Source organism: Linderina pennispora (assembly GCF_002104995.1).
Source record: "Linderina pennispora strain ATCC 12442 chromosome Unknown DL89scaffold_9, whole genome shotgun sequence".
In the NCBI taxonomy this organism is placed as follows: Eukaryota; Fungi; Kickxellomycota; class Kickxellomycetes; order Kickxellales; family Kickxellaceae; genus Linderina; species Linderina pennispora.
In genome coordinates this window covers 730,958-753,607 of record NW_024468257.1, presented here as the reverse complement: position 1 = coordinate 753,607, position 22,650 = coordinate 730,958, and the positions used below count along the sequence as shown (strand labels likewise).

General features: G+C 52.9%; 7 protein-coding genes across 7 annotated transcripts; 5 read left to right on the top strand and 2 right to left on the bottom strand.

Moving 5' to 3' along the window:
• Nucleotides 1–1,190: 1,190 nt before the first annotated feature.
• DL89DRAFT_268572 (uncharacterized protein) lies at nucleotides 1,191–3,117 on the top strand (the record flags this gene model as incomplete). The annotated part of the gene is made up of 5 exons (XM_040887961.1): nucleotides 1,191–1,339; nucleotides 1,360–1,461; nucleotides 1,514–2,098; nucleotides 2,184–2,384; nucleotides 2,545–3,117. Coding segments are annotated over 5 exons (1,227 nt in total), but the record flags the coding sequence as incomplete, so codon positions are not given.
• A 537-nt stretch (nucleotides 3,118–3,654) lies between these two features.
• DL89DRAFT_184213 (uncharacterized protein) lies at nucleotides 3,655–4,351 on the bottom strand. The gene has a single exon (XM_040883939.1). It carries the CDS (start codon nucleotides 4,312–4,314, stop codon nucleotides 3,730–3,732), a length of 585 nt encoding a protein of 194 aa, XP_040742578.1. The 5' UTR covers nucleotides 4,315–4,351; the 3' UTR covers nucleotides 3,655–3,729.
• A 1,766-nt stretch (nucleotides 4,352–6,117) lies between these two features.
• DL89DRAFT_293988 (uncharacterized protein) lies at nucleotides 6,118–8,227 on the top strand (the record flags this gene model as incomplete). The annotated part of the gene is made up of 5 exons (XM_040890451.1): nucleotides 6,118–6,558; nucleotides 6,611–6,955; nucleotides 6,987–7,112; nucleotides 7,219–7,827; nucleotides 7,856–8,227. 5 exons carry the CDS (start codon nucleotides 6,118–6,120, stop codon nucleotides 8,225–8,227), a joined length of 1,893 nt encoding a protein of 630 aa, XP_040742577.1.
• On the top strand, nucleotides 8,135–11,333 carry DL89DRAFT_184149 (glutathione synthase). Its single transcript, XM_040883938.1, has 8 exons — nucleotides 8,135–9,004; nucleotides 9,098–9,235; nucleotides 9,459–9,539; nucleotides 9,698–9,778; nucleotides 9,923–10,114; nucleotides 10,220–10,371; nucleotides 10,496–10,679; nucleotides 10,846–11,333. Exons 1-8 carry the CDS (start codon nucleotides 8,415–8,417, stop codon nucleotides 10,970–10,972), a joined length of 1,545 nt encoding a protein of 514 aa, XP_040742576.1. The 5' UTR covers nucleotides 8,135–8,414; the 3' UTR covers nucleotides 10,973–11,333.
• A 2,295-nt stretch (nucleotides 11,334–13,628) lies between these two features.
• On the top strand, nucleotides 13,629–16,726 carry DL89DRAFT_268565 (uncharacterized protein). The gene is given in 9 exon segments (XM_040887960.1): nucleotides 13,629–14,067; nucleotides 14,080–14,343; nucleotides 14,453–14,519; nucleotides 15,414–15,551; nucleotides 15,845–15,983; nucleotides 16,012–16,096; nucleotides 16,137–16,176; nucleotides 16,293–16,393; nucleotides 16,473–16,726. 8 exon segments carry the CDS (start codon nucleotides 14,106–14,108, stop codon nucleotides 16,547–16,549), a joined length of 885 nt encoding a protein of 294 aa, XP_040742575.1. The 5' UTR covers nucleotides 13,629–14,067; nucleotides 14,080–14,105; the 3' UTR covers nucleotides 16,550–16,726.
• On the bottom strand, nucleotides 16,603–21,138 carry DL89DRAFT_284847 (DNA-directed DNA polymerase alpha catalytic subunit POL1; the record flags this gene model as incomplete). The annotated part of the gene is made up of 10 exons (XM_040889801.1): nucleotides 20,973–21,138; nucleotides 20,769–20,879; nucleotides 20,472–20,676; nucleotides 19,770–20,430; nucleotides 19,333–19,666; nucleotides 18,879–19,301; nucleotides 17,829–18,732; nucleotides 17,021–17,796; nucleotides 16,762–16,989; nucleotides 16,603–16,656 (listed from the first exon to the last, which is right to left on the bottom strand). The coding sequence occupies exons 1-10, from the start codon at nucleotides 21,084–21,086 to the stop codon at nucleotides 16,603–16,605; spliced, it is 3,810 nt and encodes a 1,269-aa protein (XP_040742574.1). The 5' UTR covers nucleotides 21,087–21,138.
• On the top strand, nucleotides 21,049–22,141 carry DL89DRAFT_184012 (uncharacterized protein). Its single transcript, XM_040883936.1, has one exon. It carries the CDS (start codon nucleotides 21,427–21,429, stop codon nucleotides 22,033–22,035), a length of 609 nt encoding a protein of 202 aa, XP_040742573.1. The 5' UTR covers nucleotides 21,049–21,426; the 3' UTR covers nucleotides 22,036–22,141.
• Nucleotides 22,142–22,650: the final 509 nt, after the last annotated feature.

Below are 22,650 nucleotides of genomic sequence, written 5' to 3'. Positions count from 1 at the left end.
TTAGACTGGCTGGACTGACTATACTGTTTCTGCTGCTGACATGGGTACCACTACCACCATTACCCTGTACTCAACGTGCTACATATACCAGTCCAATTAAATTTCTATGCTTTAAGACTGCTGACATTCGGGCAACCCCATGCCCTTCGCCACCATGTGCAGATACAAATCCCCACCTATATAAACATTGTGGGTCCGGAACGGCCCTATCCTCCTTTTTTCACCTTATTAATCTCTAGTCATATTCATTCCATATGGCTCATAACTACTGGACTCTCTGAAGGTTAACACAAACAATTGATTGTGTACACAGCAAGCCTTTCCTAAGTGGCATAGCCCTTTACCTGTCCAGATATCACATTGGCTTACAAGGTGTCTACATTCAAATACGTGGTAACAAAATAGTGCAGTTGAAGTTTTAAATAATTCTAAGCAGCTCTGCTGTGAGTGGAAGCTCGCCAGAGAAAGGTAGGAGGGCATTCCTAGTAGAGAACATTTCAACATAATGTATACATATGTATTGGTACCTTAGGCTCATTGGAGAACTTGTCTAGAGAAATGCATGTAGCTCGCATACTTGAATTTGATGATGGTGGTTGACCCAGCCTTAATAATGATAGATTCCTCTTCTGCAGCTGCTGCTGCGCGCAGACTTAGGACGCGATGCCCCCAGTACTATTTGTTCCTACTTGTCAAAATTATAAACGCTGGTTGGCTGAAAGAGACACATTTTGACAACCAATTATGCTTTCCGGGAAACATCCTCAACAGTGGCTGCAACAGTGGAGTATTCAAGCAGACAATGCTAAAATACATTAGACAATGGGAAGGTCGCCTCTAATGCTGCTACATGCTGGCCAGCCAGAATACTACTGCTGCAAACCACTCTCATCCCATGGCATAAAGCATCGCTGTTCTTGGGTCACGCGTCCAAACCTCTTGTTGGTGTAGTATACATTCTTCAGCTGCAAGATGCAGCAGTAAGACAGAGTGCCTTGGCCCTCTGTTAAAAGACGCTAAGGGCACCATTTCCTCCAGTGCAAACACATATTTCTTCAACTTGCATTCTCGGCTTTCTCACTCATTTACTTCAACAGCTATCAAGAATATGATGCCCAAGACTGTAGCCATTATCAACTCCTTGGCCTGCGATAGAATACTGGAGGACATTTTGCTTCTTGCTGTCCAAGGGAGGGCACGAGGAAGTAGGGGTGGTAGGTTCATTCCTGAGGATGATAGAATTAGCCTCGGTCTGTCGCCAGTGGAGGTTCCATCTTACTGCGCACATATGCCGGACAGCTATAGTCGAATGCAAGCGGAATGCCGTACCAGAACACTGGTACAAGCTTGTCTCCCCAGCTGCAGATGGGTGTCCAACATCAACTTCATTACTGCGATGGGCTTGTCTAATAAAACGGAGGAACTCTACATATCCGACATTGACGGCAAAGGCACCTCTTCGTTTTCGACTGCAATGGAAAGCCCTCCGATTTGGCTCGTACGCTTGGGACAGAGTGACTACACTAAAGCTTGGCCGGTTTACATTCAAGGATACGGAGACAGGGCAGCCCTGGCGTTATTGGCTCAGGCTTTTTCTCTTCTCACCTCCAATCTTCCCTCCGTCAGCCATGTCGACTACCCAGTTAGACGGCCCACCAGGCACCTGCGGGATCACGCTACGCGCAATGCTGATTAACCACTACACTGCCAATTCCAAAACCGTCTATATCCGTGAGTGGTATCTGACAGCCTCGCTGGGGCTCCTTCGCCAAGACATCACCAAGCTGGATATCAACGCATCGTTCGTTTTTGGCGCTCCGAGAGATCTACGGCTTCCAAACTCTGCGCTTCGGTGCTTGCGATTAACTGATGCCGGACGCGGGTTTCAGTGGAATTGGTTCCGGAATGGTGCAGATGGGCAACGTATCGTATTCCCAGAACTAGTGGAACTTACGCTAGAGTTCGTGTACATAGGAGATGAGATGGGAACTAAAAGCTTCGCTGGATTTGGCTTGAGCTTCCCCAAGCTGCAAAAGCTCAGTACGCTAGATGCTCTCCTCTATTATTCAGACTTTTACACCACTTTCATCGACTCACCGTTGGAATCCCTTCACATAGCCGAGATGAAGGCCCATTTAGAATTTGTAGATCCCAGAGTGATCAGGGGCTGTACGTGTTCTGAGCATATGCCCTACAGAAGGTCCTCCAGCCCCGCTCTACTTGGAAAATCCCTATGACAATCTGCTACCTGCCGACTCGATGGTTCGGGCGGCCACTCTAGTCAGCATTCCATCGTACATGCTACCAGAAATCAACTGGACGAATCTCTGGAATCTCAGGCTGAACCTGAACAAGCTAGAGTTCGAGCCAATTGACACTCTCTTGTCGCGCCTTCCACTTCCTCAAGAGCCTTTCCATCGGCTACTACATATGCTCGTGGCTAGCCTGTACGTGACTACCATCCTCGCTGTGCCAGTTGTGACTTGCCCCTGGAACCACTGAGTATGAGTCCTTCAGTCCGTTTCGATTGATATCGACGATAAGAGGACATATCCAGTATGTCGCGAAATGGATCTGCAATTTGGTTCTGCACACACCCGTCGCTGCTGAAGGTCTGTGTTCCCATCCGCGTGCGATGAACGAGATCAGAAACTTTGCCGATTTGTCTGGAAAGGTTTTAAGCTGTCAGCAAGGCAACCAGCTACTTGACAAGTTGATTTCCTGTTTTAAATAAGAACATACCTGCTATTATACGAGTGAGCTTCTCCAGATTGTAGGAGTTTATAACTCAGAATAATGTCAAGCATGCTCTGACTAGTGGCCAGTAGCATTGGAACAGCTGCTCTAAATGGTAGCCAGATAGCATATGAGTTAATGCTGGTATTTTCTAGCGCCACAGGACAATCGTGTCGACCTATCCAGTAATATTTTAATGATGTCAATCAGCTGCTAAATAGTGCTACATCAAGTGGAATTTTATGATCTCCTATGCTTACCTAATAGTACATGCAGTTCTGGCCCAAGCCCTATCAACTATGCATCGATTAAGCCGCTTCGAAAGGACAAAATTAAGCAATGCTGAACGTAAAAGCGAGTGTGGGCGAAATCTAAATAAAAAAATTGCATTGCTAATAATAAATATTGAAATCATCCTAAACCTTGTCGATATGAATCCGTAATGCATCTTTTGAACACCAGCGGTGACCCTCGCCATCAAGCCCGATAAAGCCGACGGATTCACTAGCCCAATCGCAGGTAACATACAGCGATCCCATCCCACTTGGTCAGTATAATATCACCCCGGTCATAATTAATCTGAAGGCGCTCTGTTCGCTGTGGAAGATGGGGAACAAAGGCAGATTGCGTATGCGTCATCCTCAGGGCAGCATAAATATTGCCCGTTGTACTTCAGGTAGACTATGCCCTGCACGGTTTCGACTGGTAAAGATATTGCCGGTGCCGGGGCGAGCCATGAGTGTACGGTCGACGACATGGATCCCAGCAGTGTCGCCTTTAAAGTGCTGGCTATCGCCATCATCGCTGTCACTGTCATCCGAGTCATCCGAGTCATCGTCATAGTCACCACGATTCGAAACCACAAGGACAAACCTGTCTCCATCATGAACCTCGTTCGCGTTCATATCCATCAGCATAAACTCATTATCCAGCAAGCGCGTGGGCGGCTGGCAATCCTCAGAACGGCCACTCTCTTTCTCGTCAAATGCGCTGCTAGCGGCAAAATCCGTCCTGTGGCCGATAATAGGCGAAGCATCTGGGGGTGGGCATAGGGCTGCAGCCATCATCGGCCTTGCCGACATTGAAGCACTGGTATACGCCCTCCTCATATAAAATGAAGTAGTTATTGCAGCATCCTTTTGCGGCCCTAGTAGTCTTAGCGAAACGCAAAAGGTCCCTGTTCCTGTAGCGGAATACAATCGTGTTGTCGTTGAGCAAACCGACGTTCAGCTCTCCGACGCTGTCAATGTGGGCAAAATAGATAACAGGGGGTTCGGGGTAGTAAAGCAAGCCATTGCGTTGAGATAGGTTGGCCCATCTGAACTTGTCCACGAAGCCGAAGTAAATCGCCAAACTGATGTAGTTTCGGGATATGTAGTCGCACTTTGATGGGCCGCCAGGAATGTTGTAGACTGTGAAGAAGTCTCTTGCGAACACAATAAATGGTTTGTTGGACGAGCTCTGGTGTCGGACCGCCTGCTGCTCGCTGTCGACGTCGATGAACTGCGTTTCGTTATCAATGAAGCACGGATAGATGCAGCGGCGATTAACGTGGATAGGGACGAAGACAGTGAGCATAGCGAGTGGAGATAGGCATAAATGGTGGAGAAAATAGTGTGGAGCCTGAAAGTGCAACGCAACGGTCTGGGAAACCGTGTTCATTTTAAATGAACCATGAATGGACTGCGTAAACCGCATCGCTTGAGAGATAAACCCCCGATAAAGAGTCTGCTAATCAAAACAGTCCAAATTTTTTCTGATGGATCCGCGCCTGCTATTTTTGCTGCTGGGATTTCCTGGCCGGTTCGCAGTGGAACTGGCCGGTTCTTGGCCGGCAAGCCTACATATATTTTCTCATAGCCAATATGTTTTTGCACATGCCCTAGGCCCAGCATAATTCATTGTGGCATGCGGTGAACAATTTTCGGCCGATTCGAAATTGCGTTGACAATCCTTGGCGCTCCTTGGTATGGCCAAACTGCGTTGCTCTGATACGATATTCTCAGAAGCCCCTCCCTCATGGCCAGTGCTGCATTTGCGTCTGCTGGATCTCAACAGGACGCAAAATGCCGAGCTTCACATGCCGGAGAATATCAATTGAGAATCAGTTTGAACGATCGCGTTGATAAGACGATACTAGCAGAGCCTTCCACCTTGTGTATTCGACACCTCGTATATACAGGAATCTTGCCCTTACAGTCAACCACGCCATCTACAGACTATTGTTGTGGTTATTGATACTTGCACATGAAAACAACCCGGATATGTATACGTTGTGTTTTCCGCTTTGTAACACCGGTGGATATCGCACGGCCACTCGCAATGCTGCTGCTTCCAGTACCATACACAGCTCCGGTAGGAGTATGCTTTTCATTGTCGAACATACGCCCTATTTGCATGGGACGCCATAGGACTGCGCGTATCTTGGCAGTCTTGTTTTGAAACGGCCATGAAACCTAGCAAGGTACAATCAATACAGCATGGTATTTTTGAAACAGTTACAGATCATTGGTGCTCCAAGAATAGTGCATGTTAACCCTGGTATTCCACATACTAGTACTAGCGGTCTATAACCACAGTTCGATCTATTGTTCATCATGAGGCGGTTCTTCCAAGGCTGTGTAATGTGAGTACACAGAGCAAGTGGTGCAGAACTGTGCCTGCTTAGGGCATATTGTCCACACGCATTCGACAGCAGCTTCCCAAGTGCTAATCTCCAGTAATATTAAATCAGTCAGATCATCCTTTTCAGTAATCATTGTTGATTTCATGCTGGACTTGGTGCCTCCTCTCATCACTGTAGTTTTTCCTTCAGCTATTTATCTCAATTACCTTGCCACTGAATGCATTCTACACTGGCGACAGCATGCAAATGCGTGCGGTCCAAAAGCATTCCTAAACTGGTGCCTGTACGCTGCCAGCGTGTTTACACACAGCTGCCGCTTGGCGCCGGGCGCACAAGGCTGCGAATGCCGCTAGACAGCGAAGTACCAGCACAGCAGAACAACGCACAGCCCTTGATCCACGCCATAGACCCATATATAAGCCCAGAAATCACGCAGCTGTTGGACAAGGAGGTTCAGCACCTTCCTGGATCGCATCACTGGCGATTGAACAAGCCTGAGAGGAAAAGATAGCGACTGGCGAAGACAGCAAGGAAAACATCGCATTCGGTTCCACTTGACGCAGAAGATCCAACAGCTCCACCGTGAGGATTATGATGAAGCAGCCCATGGTTCTACACTTGTTCGACGACATGTAATGGTGCGGGAACTCGAGACTACACTAGCTGAGTTTGAGCAAAATCGCCGATATGCAGCCTGACAACTGCCCTGATTCGTTTTCTCGATATAACAGCCGAGCCGGCGCTCAGCTCGACGGATGCATCAGAGATTCCTGGCCAAAGCGTTGGCACAGTACAAGAAGATCCGTGTTAGCTCTAACTCGCAGCAACTTATACCACAGATTCGCCCTACGTATGCGATTCTGTTGATAACCGAGCTTAACTTCTCGCGCTCGTCGCTGTATTACAGCAGCCGCTTCGACCTGATCATTCAGATATATGACGACTTTGCTCGGATGGGCAGCCCAATCACCGACACTCTGGCGTTCAGCCTGTACCTACGAGCACTGAACGAGAGAGGCATGCATCGGCAGGTATTTACAGCAATCGAAAACTACAACAAGCTGCCTGGCACGACAACCAAGGATGTATTGTCAGCGGCTGTGATACGGCAATTATTGGCGGCATATTTTGGCGCTGGACGTCCAGACAAGGCCGTGGAACTGTTTGATATGCTGCGGACGAGCGATGCACACCGAGTACAGTTGACTCCGCACACGTATACGAAAGTTATCGAGGGAGGGACTACAGTCGGGATATCTCAACAATGGCGAGCTGTTGGCACTAGTGGACGAGCTCCTGGATCTGCTAATAACCAGTAAAACCCCTGCAGAACAGCACATAGGCGTCTTGAATCAGCTGCTACAGATAGCGGGGTTGAGCAGCAACTACGACTTTCTGTTCGCCGCCTTGGAAAAGTTCCTGGCCCGCAAAGTCGCAATTAGCTACACAACATTTGCTATCCTGCTAAAGGTCCATGCCCAGATCCAGCCTGACGTCTCCCATATGCTGAACTTGTACCGGCTGATCACCTCACACAAGCAGGCGCAGAGCATGATGACGACACCGGTGTTTAGTGCCTTCATTGATTACTTTGTGCGTGCCAACAAGTTAGGCGCATGCTGAGAGCGTGTTGGAGGACCTGCGGCAGCATCCAATTGCTCAGCCAAACATGCGCACAGTCGGGCTGCTGATGGCACGGTATGGCAAAGCGGGACTAATGGACAGGGCACTATCGCTGTACCACAGGATCGTCGACAGAGGACAATATTGTGCCCGACTGGTCAACATATATGTTGCTAGCTGAAGCCATATACCGCAGCGCCTATCCGCTTGACCGAGTGTCGCCTAGCCTGGAGGGGTTCGAACAGTTCGACTCGTTGCTTGTGGATATAATCCACCAAGGCAGGGCGAACAACTACAGCGGTATGTTTTCGGCGTTCTCGGAGCTGCGGTTGCTGGCGCCGACCAGCATGATGCCGCTAGTGGCTGTGTTGTTCCAGTCTTCCAATATTGCTCGCAAGCGGGTACGTGCGATCCAGAACGGACCCATGGCAATTACTCGGCTTGGTGCAGGTTTCCCCACAGATGCAGAGTTTGAACTCTTTACAGCAAACTTCCGTACCTGTGTTGACGACTTGCTCAGTTCGTCGGAAAACGGGCTGCCTGTAAAGCAGTTTCTGTTCAATATGGCGATCTCAATATCGGCTCAGATACGGGACTACGATACCACGCAGCGGGTTTACGACTATCTCGCCAAGACCGAAGGCATGGAGCCCACTGCCCAGACGTTCCGGGCGTTGATCCGGTCGTACATCAGCAGCTTCGACTATGCCGGCGCAACCGATGTCTTGGATGAGCTGGCAACCCGCAATGTTCCGCTGTCCTGCATCACATTCAACGCCCTAATCCATGGGTTCATTGCCGCAGGCCTACCTGAGCAGGCCATCAAGGCGTACTCCTTCATGGTCGGACGTCCCGTAGCCTCTGCTTGAGGCGCCAGAGTTCAAGGACTTTCTGCCTGTCACCAGGCCTGATATCTACACGTTCGCGACTATGGCCGATGGGCTAGTCAGCGCGGGTATGTTCAAGGAGGCCATTGTGGTGTTTGAGGATTCGTTCACGCTGCTAAGCTATGTGCCAAGGCAACTGCTGGAGACACTGGTCAGTAGTCTGGAGGAGAAAATGCAATTCGACTTGTCGCAAATCTGCCTGAAGCGGTTTGGTCGGCGGATTGAGGAAAGTCAGCCCGCGGAGGTCCAGGTTGCGACGTCTGACGGCAAGCAAATTGCTATGGCAGAGACGCCGGCGGACAAGCTGCCGCTATCGTACTTTGGGTACCTGCTCCAGCGCAGCCGCAGAATGTAAGGCATCATCGCTGCATTTCATTTTGCATATCACGCAGCAACCCCTATACTGGTCCCCGGATCCGGTTGATTTGTCACGATGATCCCACCGCTGGACCTGGGCTGGCTGACAAATATGCTGGCCCTATTTGAGGCGACCGACTGTCTGCTGCTCTTTGTGCACTGCACTGTAAACTGCTTTCTACTTCATGTTTCTGAATCAACTTTGCAATCGCACCAATTTACTTTACCGCATTCGACAAATGAGCAGCACCACCCGAGAGTTCCTTGCCAACCGGCCCACGTACGCCCAGGATGTCAGCAAGCTGCAGCCCTTTATCGACCTTGCTGTTGACTGGCAGGCCTCGCATGGCGTTGTGCTGCGGGCGCCCCAGCTCAGTGGCGCTGATGCCCCGTGGCTCAAGGCTGCGCTGACGCCAGCACCAGTAGCACTTGCACCCAGCCCGATTCCTCGCACCGAGTTCGAGAGGGTCGTCCAGCTGCAGCCAATTCTGAACCAGCTGTTCCATCGGATTGCCAACGACCACGAGTTTCTGGTCAGCACACTCGAGAGCCTGGGCAGCGCCGATGAGTTTACTGCCAGGGTGTTCAAGATGTACTTGGATCAGCGCGAGCTGAATGTCGAAAAACCGGCCGTTATTGGCGTGCACAGGTCGGACTATCTTATTGATGCGCCAGCTGCGGAGCCAGCGTCGGTTCCCCGAGCCAAGCAGGTGGAATTCAACACGATTGCAGCATCGTTCGCCTCGCTGTCGTCGCTGGTGGGGGACCTGCACAGGTAGGTGGCTGACGTGGAAACCTTGGCGATGCTGCCGACACATGGAGGGCAGGCAAAGTGGCATGCCACTGCTCAAGCTCTTTGTTTCTGTAGGTTCCTGCTCGCCAGAACTGGATACGAGGGCCTCATCGAATCCGGCTCGATCGAGCCGAGTCAGCTGCCAACCAATGAGTCTCTGACGAGCATTGCGGATGGCATTGCGGCTGGTTTTAGTCTATACGGAAACTCAGGGTAAGTAGATAGCTGCTCTGCGGCATCATCGTGCATTACATGTGAGATTTCTCCGCTGAAGCCTCGCGCTCCTCCCCGCATCTTTTTTTGGGGGCGTGGATGTGTGCAGCGGGCAGATGTCAGCGAATGTGAAAGAGCAAAATTTTTCTTGTTCGAGATCGGCTAAGCATGCGGCAAATCGTTGAGAAAATAATATTTCCCCATGTGTGCGCTGTCCTTGTAGTGCAGTTGTGGTGATGGTCGTCCAGCCCAATGAGCGGAACGTGTACGATCAGCGGTGGGTCGAAACAGGGCTGTGGGAAAAGTGAGTGTCGAGTGTTTGGCAGGTAGCGCAAGAGCGAAGGCACAGAATGCGCTGGCAACAAAAGCAGTGCCCGTTAGCACTAGGTTTACTAAGCCCCTTGGGACACGCATTGAACTGCGATCATGCCTTTGTTCGCTGCTCCCTCAACCAAAACATAGGCACCACATCAAGACAATCCGCCTGTCGTTTGCAGAAGTTCTCGAGAAATGCACTTTGGATGAGAACAACCGCCTGTTCATGTAAGTAGCTGCTAGCCAGACCTGAGTCAATGGTGCGGTGGCGCACGATGCACGCCATCCTGTTGGCGGTGTGGCTGGGTGCTGGCCAAAACATAACCTAATTTAGAAATCCAATGTTGTACATTCACCACATTGCATTTGTAGCAATGGCGAGGAGATTGCGGTAGCCTACTACAGGTCGGGATATGCGCCAACGGACTTCCCAACTGAGCAGGAGTGGCAAGGCAGATGGCTTATTGAGAAGAGCCGCACTGTTTCTGTTCCCAACCTCGCATACCACCTAGCGGGCTGCAAGAAGATCCAGCAGGTGCTGGCCCAGCCAGGCGTTGTTGAACGGTAAGTTAGCAGGCTGGTAGCGAGAAAGTGCGCCTGCGTACCCGCGTTCCAAAAATGGCAATGTAATAATATAGACACTTGTTTTGATTCTTTGCCCTCCTGTAGGTTCATTGACGATCTTGGTACGGCCGATCTCGTCCGAGAATGTTTTGTCGGTCTCTATCCATTGGACGAGACCAAGGATGGACAGGATGCAGTGCAGACTGCCAAGAGCAACCCTGACAAGTACGTGGTCAAGCCCCAACGCGAGGGAGGAGGTAAGTGAAGTGCTACGGTGTCGCTGGTCCCTGGCGAGGAGCGCGGCCTCAACTCCGTGGTGTGGGAATGATGGCAGATATCGTGGGAGTCGCCAAGAATGTACTGAGCCTTGGCCCATGATAGGTTACAACACGTATGGCGGCGACATTCCGCCGCTTCTCGAGAAGCTCAGCGCTGAGGAGCTCCGGGGCTACATTTTGATGGAGCTAATCAAAGCGCCTGGGTTCAAGAGCGTGCTGCTACGTGACGGTGCACTGTTTGCGTCGGAGGTCGTCAGCGAGCTCGGAATTTACGGCATCTGGGTTAGGTAAGGCTTGGCCAACAATGCGATGGCATGGATAGGGGAGGCACCTGGCGCACATCATGATGTGCATGCAGCCTCTTTCCCCACATTATGCGCATGGTGATGTAATATCATTAATGGTCTCTTTTTTCAAGCATTTTTGCCAGTGTGTTCGCTGTTTTCTCTGTAGTGATGCCAGCGGGTCTGTAGTTGTAAACAAGCATGGTGGGCACCTGCTTCGGACCAAATCCTCGGATGTATATGAGGGTGGTGTCGCTGCTGGATTTGCAGTTATCGACTCGCCGCTGCTGGTATAGTGGCAGCAGGCTGGCAAGCGGTTATTTTTAGCAAGACAGACTGTGACCAGGAAATACCGGATGGGCCTGTCACCATTGTGAAATGATGTGACCGCATTTCGTCCCCACTCTGCCCACCATCTTCTACGCCCGCCTTCTCGGTCACAGTTCGGGTTTTTCAGAAACCAGACCACAGTTGGGCAGGAATTTATTTTATTGCCCGTTTTCCTTTGGGTTCGTTTTTTAATAGTAGCTGGTTTGGTGGCTGCATTACAGGAAAATCGCCTTTATGTGGTCCACAGGGGATGTCATTGCGGCAAATGAGAGCGCAAGAAGTACACTAGCGCGGGATTTCCGAATACATGCAACAAGGCCGGCCATCTCCGTGTAGTCCCTACTTTTGTGGGCAAGGTAGTAGCCTGGTGAGCAAATGAAATAGTGTGCCCAAAACCGCGCCTGATTGCTCACAGGCGCCTAGACATGCACATTGGCCAACAGACGGCGGACAGGCGGGACATGATGTGTGATCGAGAGGCATCAACAGACATACTCCCTTATTTGTGGCCGTGCATGTCAATATGGCGGTAACACTGGACTAAAAAACGACAAAGCATGTATTACTCGAATGATCAAACAGAAGACTGCTCTAAATGGGACTGGCTATGGGCTTCGGAATCGAAATGTGAGGCATCGCTATCGTCGATCTAGACGGAATCAGCTCTACGAATCGCAGACGTGAAGAAATGACCAGGTTTTTGTGCTGCTGCCTTATATGGGCATCAATCTGCCCTCATGTTATTCACAACGTGCTCGCATCGACAGTGTCGCTCTGTTTATCTCTAGATCTACCAGGTGATAGATTGTGCAAAATGGCGATTTGACTATTGGCATTTTAGCAGCACAGCGCTTTGCATGTGATAGCTTTGCATGTGGCGGACAGAGGACATATACAAGCGGGCAATGTGCAGCGTGCATCTAATGGTTAAGCGTAAACCGCACCCAGGCCAACGCTGTAGCAGCAGGCTTACTGGTGCGAATTCTGGCTGAATTCAGTGTTTATTTGGTGGGAAATCTGTGCCTGCCTGGTGCTCTTGTAGAGACTTCCACAATGTCCGTTTATCCAAAGGATGGCTCAGAGAGTAGCCTGGATGCTGTTGTGGTGGCGATTCGTGGTGTTTGCAAAAACAACAAAACCCCATTGCCGGCTCTTGATTCAAGCCACTTGCGCTTTGAGAGCTGCAGTTAATTCTCAGGCACCCAGAGGCATGGCCTCCGAATACTACCTTTGCTTAGGCCATGCGTATGAGGCACAAGCTGGCAGGCTAGGCACACTAAGGAGCAACATCGGGCAATTTAATGTCCCAAGCCCAGCCAAAAGCTGAAGACAGAATAAAGGGGGTGGCAGGAGGGGGTGTTCGTGGGCGGGGTTCTTTGCATTGCTTGCAGAGGGTGGCTTCCGAAAACTTTGTGGAAAGGTGGCCTCTGAGATTGGCGATTAAAAATGGACGAAATCAAGACACAGGAAACGAACGATGAGAGGGTATCTGAGACCCGTCTGAGTCTCAAAGGTGCTCGCTCTAGCACTTTCTGGCTGAGGCTCTCTCCCCTCCTTCAAAAGACCAGTGTCGGACACGCATATTTTCTTTCACATTTCCCTTGCCGCGCATTATTTCTCGTACCCCTTTCCCTTTTTCCTTCGTCCACTTCATTTATCCTCTTTTTGTTTGCTTCCTGGTCACATCCCTTACCGAGGCTCTCGCTCTTTTCCCTTTCAGCCTAACCACATCGCTGGTCACGGTTGGACATGTGCTAGGCTGGCAACTCGCTCATTATATCCAGAGAATTCTCAGTGTAAACAGTGCGAGGCATTATAGGTATGTGTGCTTATCTGCTACCGAGCCACCACATGTGGCTTTCCCCTGCGTTTTTTCCCTTCGAAGCTACACAAAACCGAAATCCAAGAAGCCCCATGCATACTGCTGTTGTCGTTCGCATGTCGCCCAGCTGCCTGCCATGGTGCTTGCGTTTGGGTCCAAGGGCCATTGTCGCAGGCCCATCCATGTATCAGTGAGCTCTTGCCCTTATTTAATCGGACTCGCCCGCTCCACTTACTGCGTTCCCCCTTTCTCCCATGCTGGTTTACGGTCTTTTTGGGCTTGGGAGCCACGCCCATGTCTCGCCTGCCCGCCGACCAACAATCGATCCCGAAGCAATTGTCACCACAGAATTGGCTCGAAATAGCCCCCTCCTGCTACTGCAGATAATCATGCGCAGCTTTCCCCTGTTCAATTAATCTGGCTTGGCAGAGAAAAATATGAAAATGCGGCAATTCTTTACTGCCTGTGTTCAAGCAGAGCAGACTTCCACCCCTCTATTTCTGATTTTGAGTCTGTCCGGCTCACAACCAACCCCCCTTCCCCTCCCCTGCTTTTTAGTGGAACCCACACATAGTTCAGGCTAACACTGATCTTGAATGCGACTATTTCCTTTTTCCCTTACCCATCCCAGCAAACCTTTTGGTCTGTGTGGCCACAGACGCAGCCCGCTTTTCTCATCCCTTTTTCTGTATTTAAACGATAAGCCTCCCCACCACTCGGGCGCTAAGAAGCACCAGCCGATTGTTTTCTTCTCAGCTCCCCTCTCTCCTCCTTAGTCTTTATTTTTCAGTGCCTTTCTCGTTATTTCTTTACCATCAGTATTTTTGTTTTCGATTTGAAATATTCATGTAAATATCGTCTGCACATCATAGTCCTACGTGCTACCAGAAGACCTTAGAGCCAACGCGTGTCGGCCTTCGTTTTGCTTTGCTGTGTGAAAAGAGTAACGTGCTAATCTTGCGAGTTATCCGAGTTTCTTTTGTTGTAGAGATCTCAGTGACATTTCCCCTTTCGCTTTGCTATATTTGCCCCTATAGTTCAAGGAGCCTTTTTTTCTTTTCATATCCTGCACCCGGCATATTCCCTCTCTCCTCCTCTTCTTCGTCTTTTTTATTCTTCTCATTTCCTTCGTCATCCTTATTATCAGTGAACCCCCTTTCTCTGTAACACCACCACTCCCTTTATATTATTCTCACCCTCGTTATACACATACTTCGCACCAAAGCGGCAGTCCAAATAGCTGTCTCTCTCTCCTCTCTCTCTCTCTCTCTCTATTCATGACAAACTTACTGGAATCAGCGGAATCTGGAGAACACAGCGACAGCTACGACAACTACGACTCCAAGTGCCAGCCAGCTGAGCGAATACCAGCATATCGGAACGAAGCTGATATCCGGTCCCTCCCACCGCATTACTTGCCAGACAGTGGAGCGCAACCTATGGCAGCGACCACAGACGGTGGATCAGACCCTGCAAGGGGGTATAGTCATCCTGAACCACGCTCGGATTCAGTTGGTGGAATGGCAGTTCAGCAGGCTACACATCACCACTACCAGCATCAGCAGCATCAGCAGCAACAACGCCTACCACCAGGCGGGCCACTGGAGATTATACATGGCTCCAGCCCGATTGGACCCACGGACAATGCCGATACCAGACGACAACCTGTCAAAAATCAACCCGCGTTTAAGGTAAGCTAGAAAGCTGCTGTTGTTCAGCGCTATAGCGAATGTTGATTCTGTGTAAGCTAGGATGTTGCCTGAGGCTCTCTGGCAATCATCCTCCTTCTGCTGAAAGCTCTCTGGAGCTGACTGTAGAGACTGCTTATTGTATTCATGTGGCCGAATCTCGTTATGGATATTTACAGTCTCATCGACTGTGTACCTAGGAGTGTGTTTTTGTGATCGGAGGAAGGGTAAACGGCCCTGATGAACGAGGTGCATGGCTAGAGTGGTCTTGACAGTTCCCTTTTTCTGTCTACAGTTCGTGCGCCTTAGTAGTAGTGGATGCCGGCACGACACGCATACTGGTGTCAATCTCCTCCTATCAGCGCTTTCCTCTCCGTATACCCTTAGTGATGCCATGTCCTTTTTTGTTCTGTAAATGATGCTTAAAGCATGTTTCTTTGGAACTTCCAGTGTCGCTGAACAGTTTCAATTTCCTGTGCATCCTCCAGCTTTCCCACCAGTCCCGGACACCACTTCACCCCTATGTATTCTTTTTTGTCAATGGTGTACACTGCCCATCAATGGGTGTCATTCACGAGTTTCTGTGGGATAGGGAGTGATTCTTCAGATGAATGACGGAGGCCGTCAAGAAAATCCGCACACCTGTTGGGACAGTCTTTGTGTGTGCGTGTACTCGTCCAGCGTCTGGACCTGACTGGATGGGCTATGCATTTGCCCAAAAACACGTTTGTACATCTTTCCTCCTTGCTCCTATCACTGCTGGCATTCTGTGAAGGGAAGGCGATCCCAAATGGAGGGACTACTCCGTGCCTGACGAGTGTCAGCAAATGAAAGTTTGTCGGTCATACTGCGTGAATAGCGATACTTTCAGGTTTACGATGTCGCTCCCCCTTTTAGGATGTTCAAACTAGTCATCGTTCAGCAGCCGATCCGGGCGCGGATGTGTGGATCTTCGGATAAGGACTGGCGTCCTGTGTCGCCGCCGCCTGTGCTGAAACTTGTTCTTTACGATCACGACGGAAATTCGGTCATTGAGTAAGTTGGTTTGGAAAACATTCGAGAGATCGGCAACCCCCAGCCACAGCGCCAGCAGAGGATGGCTGGAATGAATAGTTTGGAATGTAGAAGGTTTCTCACGCTTCCTTTTTCCCTCGCCGCCCCTTGCCCAAAAGGAAGCGGGCAGGAGGGTGCGCGGTGGGGGTGGGAAGGGGCCCAAAAGAAGGCAGGGATTTGCAGCAAGACTGTTGGCATTCCATGTTGTGTATTCGTCCTTGTGTAACTCGTTAGGCTAATTTAAAATCGGGATGTGATTCTAATTCGGCTTGTAGTAATTCTTTTATGCAACACCTGGTGATACACACCACGCTATGGAAAGACAGCGAGGAGGAGGAGCTCACTGTCGTAGAGCTGCCACACAACACGAATAGCAAGCGCATCTCAGCGGCAGCAAAGAGCCGAAAGCGCGGCGTGACGCAGTTTGGCTCAGCGCTGGAAGCCGGGCCTAGAGCTTGAGAACAACTTGCTGGGCGACTACACGGCAAGCTCGTCGATTGTGGAGGACGAGGCCGGAGAGAAAGGCTGTTTCTTTGTGTTTCCCAACCATGTCTATCCGCCTCGAAGGCCGGTACCGGTTACGATTCTCGCTGATAAAGCTCCCGAGGTAAGTGACGTAACCCGGGTTACACGATGGTTACTATCTGCCCGCAATGTAACTGGTAGTCGTGGCCGTTTGGTTCTAACCGAATGACCTGCTTTGGCCGTTTTTTGTCTCTGTAGCATGGATGATTACCAACAGCCGATGGTACCCATGTGCATTTCTAGCATATCCACAAATGCGTTCGATGTATATTCGATCAAGACATTCCCAGGCATGATAGGTAAGGGCAACATGGGACATCAAATGCCTACGCGCTTGCTTTGTCTGGCTGCTAGCTAATTGGTCATTTATGCGTGTAGAATCCACCCCACTGTCAAAGGCGTTAGCACAGCAAGGTCTCAAGATACCTATCCGAAACACGCAGGATAGCGCCTGACTGGCTTCCCCCTCCCATTGCTTTCATATTCCCACTTGTTTGCTTTGCGGACGCTACTTCAGCATGGCATCCCTTACCATTCCCACTTCGCATGAGCCATTCGCCAGCTACATTATCAGCACTTGCCACACACACAATATGACTTCAACAATCAACTAACAATAAACTACACTCCAGCCACATGCCAAACAAGCCGCATATGCGCCACATACTATATGACCAAAAATGGATATCGGTGATTCTAGATCCTGCAGAACGAGAACAATGTAGACATGTCCACGAAATCGACGCGCAGACACTGACATATACGAGTCGACAACAGAAGCCAGCTTCGAGATATGCTCCATGTGTGCATCTCTGATGATACGGACGTCGCTGGCAGGCAGGCCCAGGCGTGTGGCCGAGCGCTCGGTATTGAGAATAGCGCTGAAGAACAGGATCTGGATTGTACAGCATCTTGTCCGTATACACCTCGTGCAGCTTGCCCGAGCAGTGCGGGCGCAGACAGCGCGATCCAGCAACGGACATGGCGCGCGAGTGCAGGCCGCAGGCAGGCTCATCACAAGCCATCTCGAAGCAGTAGTACCTGCGTATATGGTGCCTGATCACCAGTGCCATCTGGGTGGCGAGCTGGGCCGGCGTCGGCAGGGCATTGCAGTGTGTGCAGGAGAGGCCGCATTCGGTTTTGCTACCCTGTGCACGCACAATGCCGCCAACCTCATACTGCAACTTGCATTCGGGGCATGTGGCCATGAAGGGCTGGGCGAGGCGGAAGCGCTCGGTGTCGGAGATCTGCGAGTCCAGGGTGCGCAGAGCGTCAGCGGGCTGCGGCTCGCTCGAGCGGATGGCACTGTGGTATTTGCTGGCATCGAGGCCAAGGCACTGTGCCAGGGTAGGCATATCGGTGCCATCCAGGGGATCGAGCAGGCGGGCACATGGCGGAAGGACCTGCTGGTTGAGGTACCAGTCGCTGTCTGGATACAGCTGGCCGGCAGACTCCTTGATCTCGTCCGGGTGTCTGGCACGCTCAGCATAGCTGTCGCCGCTGACGCACTTCGGGTCGCAGACGACATAAGGGACAGTATCGCCTTGGCGAACTGCCTGGCCCTTTTCGCGCATGCGCAGGGCGACCTGGACGTGGGGCTGGGATTTCTTGTCCGCGTACGTCTCGGGTGCCTTGGTGAGGCCCTTGTGGATCACGTATTTGTCGAGCGGCACCTGCTTGGCGCGGACGGCATCGACCGACCCTCTGCAGGTGGTCGTGGATTTCGGCAATGACGGCAGGCCTCGTCGGTGTTGTTTTGGAACATGCGCTTGAGGACAAAGTCCGAGACGTCGTGCGAGAGCTCGCACCAGTCGCGGCGGACCAAGTCCAGGCCCTTGGTTTCGAGCTTGGTTTCGCCGCTGGGGGAAATGAGCAGGGCGGCGTATTTTTTCTTCTTGAGCAAAAGCAGGCGCTTGAAAACGCCGTCGATGTCGAGCTCCAGCAGACGGTAGCGCTCGTTGACGCGGCGCTTAAACTGGCCACCCAGCGAATAGACGTCAGCGAGCTCGTCGGTCTGCGTGGCGATCATGATTGAGTCAGTGTCGCCATAGATTACCTCGAGGCCATCGGAAAGCGCCAGGTCGCGGGTGGCCTGGAGGATGTCGCGGCCGCGCGAGGTAATCAGCATGGCCAGGGGCTTGGCGTAGAAGCGCGAGAAGGTGAAGCCGAGACAGCCGTACATGGAGTTGGCCGTGAGCTTGAGCGCACGCTGGCGCACGTCCAGCTGCTCTGATTCCTCGTGCGATAGGTTCGGGGCCTTGAGCAGCTGCTTGACCTGGCGGCGCCTGTCCACCAGCGTCTTGAGCAGGCGCGGCAGAATGCCGGCAGGCGTGTCAGGTGACGGCAGGTCGGGGTTCTCGGCGGTGCGACGGACCGTGGTGAAGCAGATGTTGAACTCCTGGATAATCGACGGGTACAGCGAGTTGAAGTCGAGCAGGAGCACGTAGCGGTCGTAGAAGCCGCGCTTGGGCTCGAGCACGAGACCGCCCATGTAGGCGGGCTTGCGGCGGCCGGTCTGGACCTCGGGCTGGTCGTCGTCATCATTGGCCTCGGTCGGCTGCGCCTGCTTGCCAAAGACCTTGTCAGGGCGGATAAACTTGTTGCGGTAGAACTCGTGCAGCAGCAGGAACTCGTTGCGCTCGGCGCGGGCGCCCATGAGCGTGCGCGACCACAAGTTGCCGGCCAGCGTAGGTCAGCTGCTTTTGTCAGCGGCAGCGCCTGCAGGTGGATTGTCAGGGAGGCGGCCAGGAATGCGTCGAAGGCGGTGTGGCGCAAAAAGAGCACCAGCTTCTGCGACGTAGCAAAGTACTCGGGAATGCGCTCGAACGGGATTTCCTCGCGCTTGATCTGCAGCTCCTGGGCAGCCAGCGAGCTCATTGAGTATGACTTGGCGCGGATCAGGTCCTTGCTGGCCATGTATGTGTCGCAGACGACGCGACCGGCGACAATCTGGCGCTCAGCGTAGCCTGACCCGCCAGTGCTCATATTGGGCCACTGGATGCGACGCAGCCGTCCGAGCTTGGACCAGCCGTCAGTGCGCAATGCGCGCATGCGGTGCAGTAGCACGTCGAGGTCGAAGCCGTAAAAATTGTGGGAGATCAGAATGTCCGGGTCGATGCGGTGCAGTATTGCAATAAAGTAGTTGAGCAGCGCAGTTTCCGACTTAGCACACTTCGACTGCCAGGCCGCGCTGGCGCGAGAACTCGGCTGGCAGCGGGATGCCGGTGAGCTGGCGCACGACGGTGTACTGGTCGGCCTGGCGCTCGGCGGCCGGCTTGGGGTCGTCGAGCTTCATGTTGCGGTGGACAAGCATGCTGAGGGCGACAACCTCGTTCTCCTTCGCCTTGTGGTTCATGACGGTCTTTAGGCTGAGCGTCATTGTGGTCAGCGGGGGCTCGCGCGGCAGGGATTTCTCCTCGATGGCAGAGTCACTCATGACCTTGACGAGTTTGGGGTCGGCAATGGCGCATTCGGCGCGGCACCACGAGAGGCGGTCGTGGTGTTCAACGGGCGTGGCACCGTGCAGCGTGAGCCAGCAAGGGCCCATGATGCGGCGCTTGAGGAGGAACAAGCTCCAGCGCGCTGTATGATGTGCCGAAGGTGCGCTCAAAAGTCGTGCCCCTCATGTCTGCAGGCAGCACGGGCTGCTCGAAGCTATAGACGACCTTCAGGTACTCTGCCTCGCTGGGCACGCCAGCAATTTCGAATGCGTATTTGCGCGTAACTGGCTTGCAGCCAAACTTGCGGATTAGCGGGAGCGCCAGTTTCTCAAACTCCTTGTGGACATCCACGGCATTGAAGCGCTCGCCGGTGGCTGGGTCAATGCGGGGCAGGACAAACACGTTAGCGCATAATGCCTGAGACCTGCACGCAGCAGCTCTGGTAGCCAGCGGCAGTCTGGATTTTGCCAAACAGATAGACTTTGCCGTTCTTCTCAAATGCATCGAGCCAGTACATGCAGAGATCACCCTTTTCGAGCGCCGGGACGTCAGTCTGGGAGGGCGCGGCGGGCTGGCTGGTGGCGACACTAGTTTGCACGTCCATCCAGTTGGTGCCCTTGTCGGCAGTGTCTTCGGCATACAGCGGCTCGATGGGCTTGGCGGGCTCATCCATCGAATGTCGTCCATGATTGCCTCGCCGAGATCGGCCAGGTCTATGTCCACATCCATGTCCACGTCCATGTCCCCAGTAGCAGCTGGCAGCAATTCATGCTCCCTATCCTCCTGCTTGATTGCAAAGACATCGTCGTCATCAACATTCGTCATCGGGCTTCTGCTTCTTGGCGGGCGGCGGACCGAATGGATCAGGCAGGTCGGAAATGTCACTGATGGAGATCCTGGCGCATGGGGGTCCTAGTAGCAGGCTTTTTCTTCGCACTATGCGACATGGGCGTGGTGGGTCGCCGCTTGGCAGACTTTTGCGGAGTCACTGGGGCCTCAGCCTCCAGGCCGCTGAGCAGACTGGAAAAGAACTCGTCGTCCTCGCCAGCTGTTGGCGCCTTGGGCTTGGGGGCGTGGCGGGCCTTCAGCTGGGCATTGCGGAACATGGTGTTGAGCTTCGATGTCTCGGGCTTTGTGATGGGCTTTGGAGTGGGTCCGCTTGGCGGATCTCAGTTTGGGCTGTTTCTTGGGAGTTGCTGGAGTCGCCAAGAATATCGTCGATGCCGGTGTCGACGTAGCCGGAGCCATCGTCGTCCACTACGAAATCGTCGGTGCCGTGTGCTTGCATGATGCGCTGGTACTCGTCCTCATCGACCTTTCTGTACATTTCATCGTCGTCCGAGTCCTAAACAAAAGAGCAATAGAAAGTTAGCATGCGTGTGGAGAGGGGAGAGCTGGCCACAGGTCTGTGTGTGTTGCTGAATTCGGGGCTCCGTACATTCATGAGGTCGAGGGCCGACTTGCCCGTCTCGCGCAGCCGGCGCAGTTTGTCAAACTTGCTCTCCTGCTTGTCGTTGCGAGTGCGCAGTCTGCGGGCAGGCGGAGAAGACATTGTATTATAAAAACGGGCGTAAATAATGCAGTGGAGAGAAGAGAAAGCCGAGTAGGCGCACTCGGGAACTAGATAAAAATTTTATGTGATCAACAAAAGAAGAGGAAAATAAAAAAACGCGTCTGCTACGCGTCTACTCATTCAGCTCACCACGTGGATTTGCACAAGTAATGAGCCAGCTCGGCACCTGCCCAGGCAATAGCCAGCTCGGACACCAAGGGCACCGGCAAACCCCGAGAACAGCGACGCTACGCCTGCCCGCCTGCACTCGCCCACTAGGCAGCTGAAGAAGCCCGAGTATCCGAAGCGCGTCAGGCCGGCCTCGTCGCCCATCAGGCGGATGATGACGGTGTCCACGGGGAACAGCACAGCACAGGACAGGATCTCGGCTAGCATCAGGCTGATAGGTGCGCGGATACAGACACAGCTTGGTCTGAGCTATCTCGGGCGACTGCTCCTGCAAGGGGACGGGCGACCGCGCGGGCTCCTCAAACACAACCTCGACCGCGTCATCGAATACCGCCGATGCACCGATAACGCCGTGTCTGCGCGGACGCGTTTTCCACACGGGCAGACCGATGCGACGCAATGCATGGGCAATGCTGGCTTTGGCCGAGCGCGTCAGGCCGGCGACCGAAAAGTACGCCGACACCACTGCAGGCGACGTGACCAGGCGCGTCAGATAATACGCAGCCTACGCCCTGCGCCAGATTCCCCAGCACATCGCGCAGGTACGCGCACAGGACCGCCCCGCGCGGACCGCGCAGCATTACGCGGTCGCGGATCCACCCGAGTCCCGGCCTCCAGAGCCCCGGCGGGCTCGGCGAGTCTGCGTAGATGCGCACCACCAGAGACTGTCGGAACAGCCCGTAAAACGCCCCATATGTCAGGTAGTGCAGTGCGAATGTTCGCCAGCATCGCCAGCACTGTGCGGGACTCGCCCGGGTAGATGATACTGAGGATCGCGCCGATGCCGCTCAGATGGTAGCCGACTCGACCACCGGTAGATGCTGCCCAGCCACGCGCCTTTTGCCAGCCGCTGCCACATGCTTTGGTGGCCCAGCGAGCCGAATCCCACCGAGGTGTTGGCGAACTGCGCGCGGATCACCAGCGTACGTACCGGGTAGCGCACCAGCCCCACCAGGGCTTTTGTTAGGATCATGGCCGATTCGGGCATCCAGAGCCGCTGCTTCAGCGTGGCCAGGCGCGCGGGCCTGCTGGGGAGGGCCTGGGGCGCGGGCGAGTCCTCGTCTAGAAACCCAAATCTCCGCAGGATCTCGGTTCCGGCCTGCTCAGTCTGCAGGCGACTCCACCGGCTCGTCTGCCGGGCCCAGCACCGCGCGCTCCAGGACTGTCGTAACCATTAAAAGGGGTTCCGCAGCAAGAATAGAGAGAGAAAAATGTGAGTGCTAACAAAAAAGGGCCTGCCTTGGCTGCAGGCGAGCAGAGTCATGTGGGCAAGGCACTTCCTCTCTCCAGACTCGATGCCGGCTGGTGATTGGCTGGCGAGCCCACGATTTATTAGCATGGCCAGGTGAAGAGAATAAAAAGTGGTTGGGGATAA

Excerpts from the sequence above, each read along its gene's own strand:
- DL89DRAFT_184149 (XM_040883938.1), top strand. The coding sequence starts at position 8,415 with ATGTTTCTGAATCAACTTTGCAATCGCACCAATTTACTTTACCGCATT. Across the intron at positions 9,005-9,097 it reads CTGGTGGGGGACCTGCACAG|GTTCCTGCTCGCCAGAACTG; the intron begins GTAGGTGGCTGA and ends TTGTTTCTGTAG. Across the intron at positions 10,680-10,845 it reads ATTTACGGCATCTGGGTTAG|TGATGCCAGCGGGTCTGTAG; the intron begins GTAAGGCTTGGC and ends TTTTCTCTGTAG.
- DL89DRAFT_184213 (XM_040883939.1), bottom strand. The coding sequence starts at position 4,314 with ATGCTCACTGTCTTCGTCCCTATCCACGTTAATCGCCGCTGCATCTAT.
- DL89DRAFT_184012 (XM_040883936.1), top strand. The coding sequence starts at position 21,427 with ATGATGACGGTGTCCACGGGGAACAGCACAGCACAGGACAGGATCTCG.
- DL89DRAFT_268565 (XM_040887960.1), top strand. The coding sequence starts at position 14,106 with ATGACAAACTTACTGGAATCAGCGGAATCTGGAGAACACAGCGACAGC. Across the intron at positions 15,984-16,011 it reads CAAAGAGCCGAAAGCGCGGC|CCGGGCCTAGAGCTTGAGAA; the intron begins GTGACGCAGTTT and ends CAGCGCTGGAAG. Across the intron at positions 16,394-16,472 it reads GACATTCCCAGGCATGATAG|AATCCACCCCACTGTCAAAG; the intron begins GTAAGGGCAACA and ends TTATGCGTGTAG.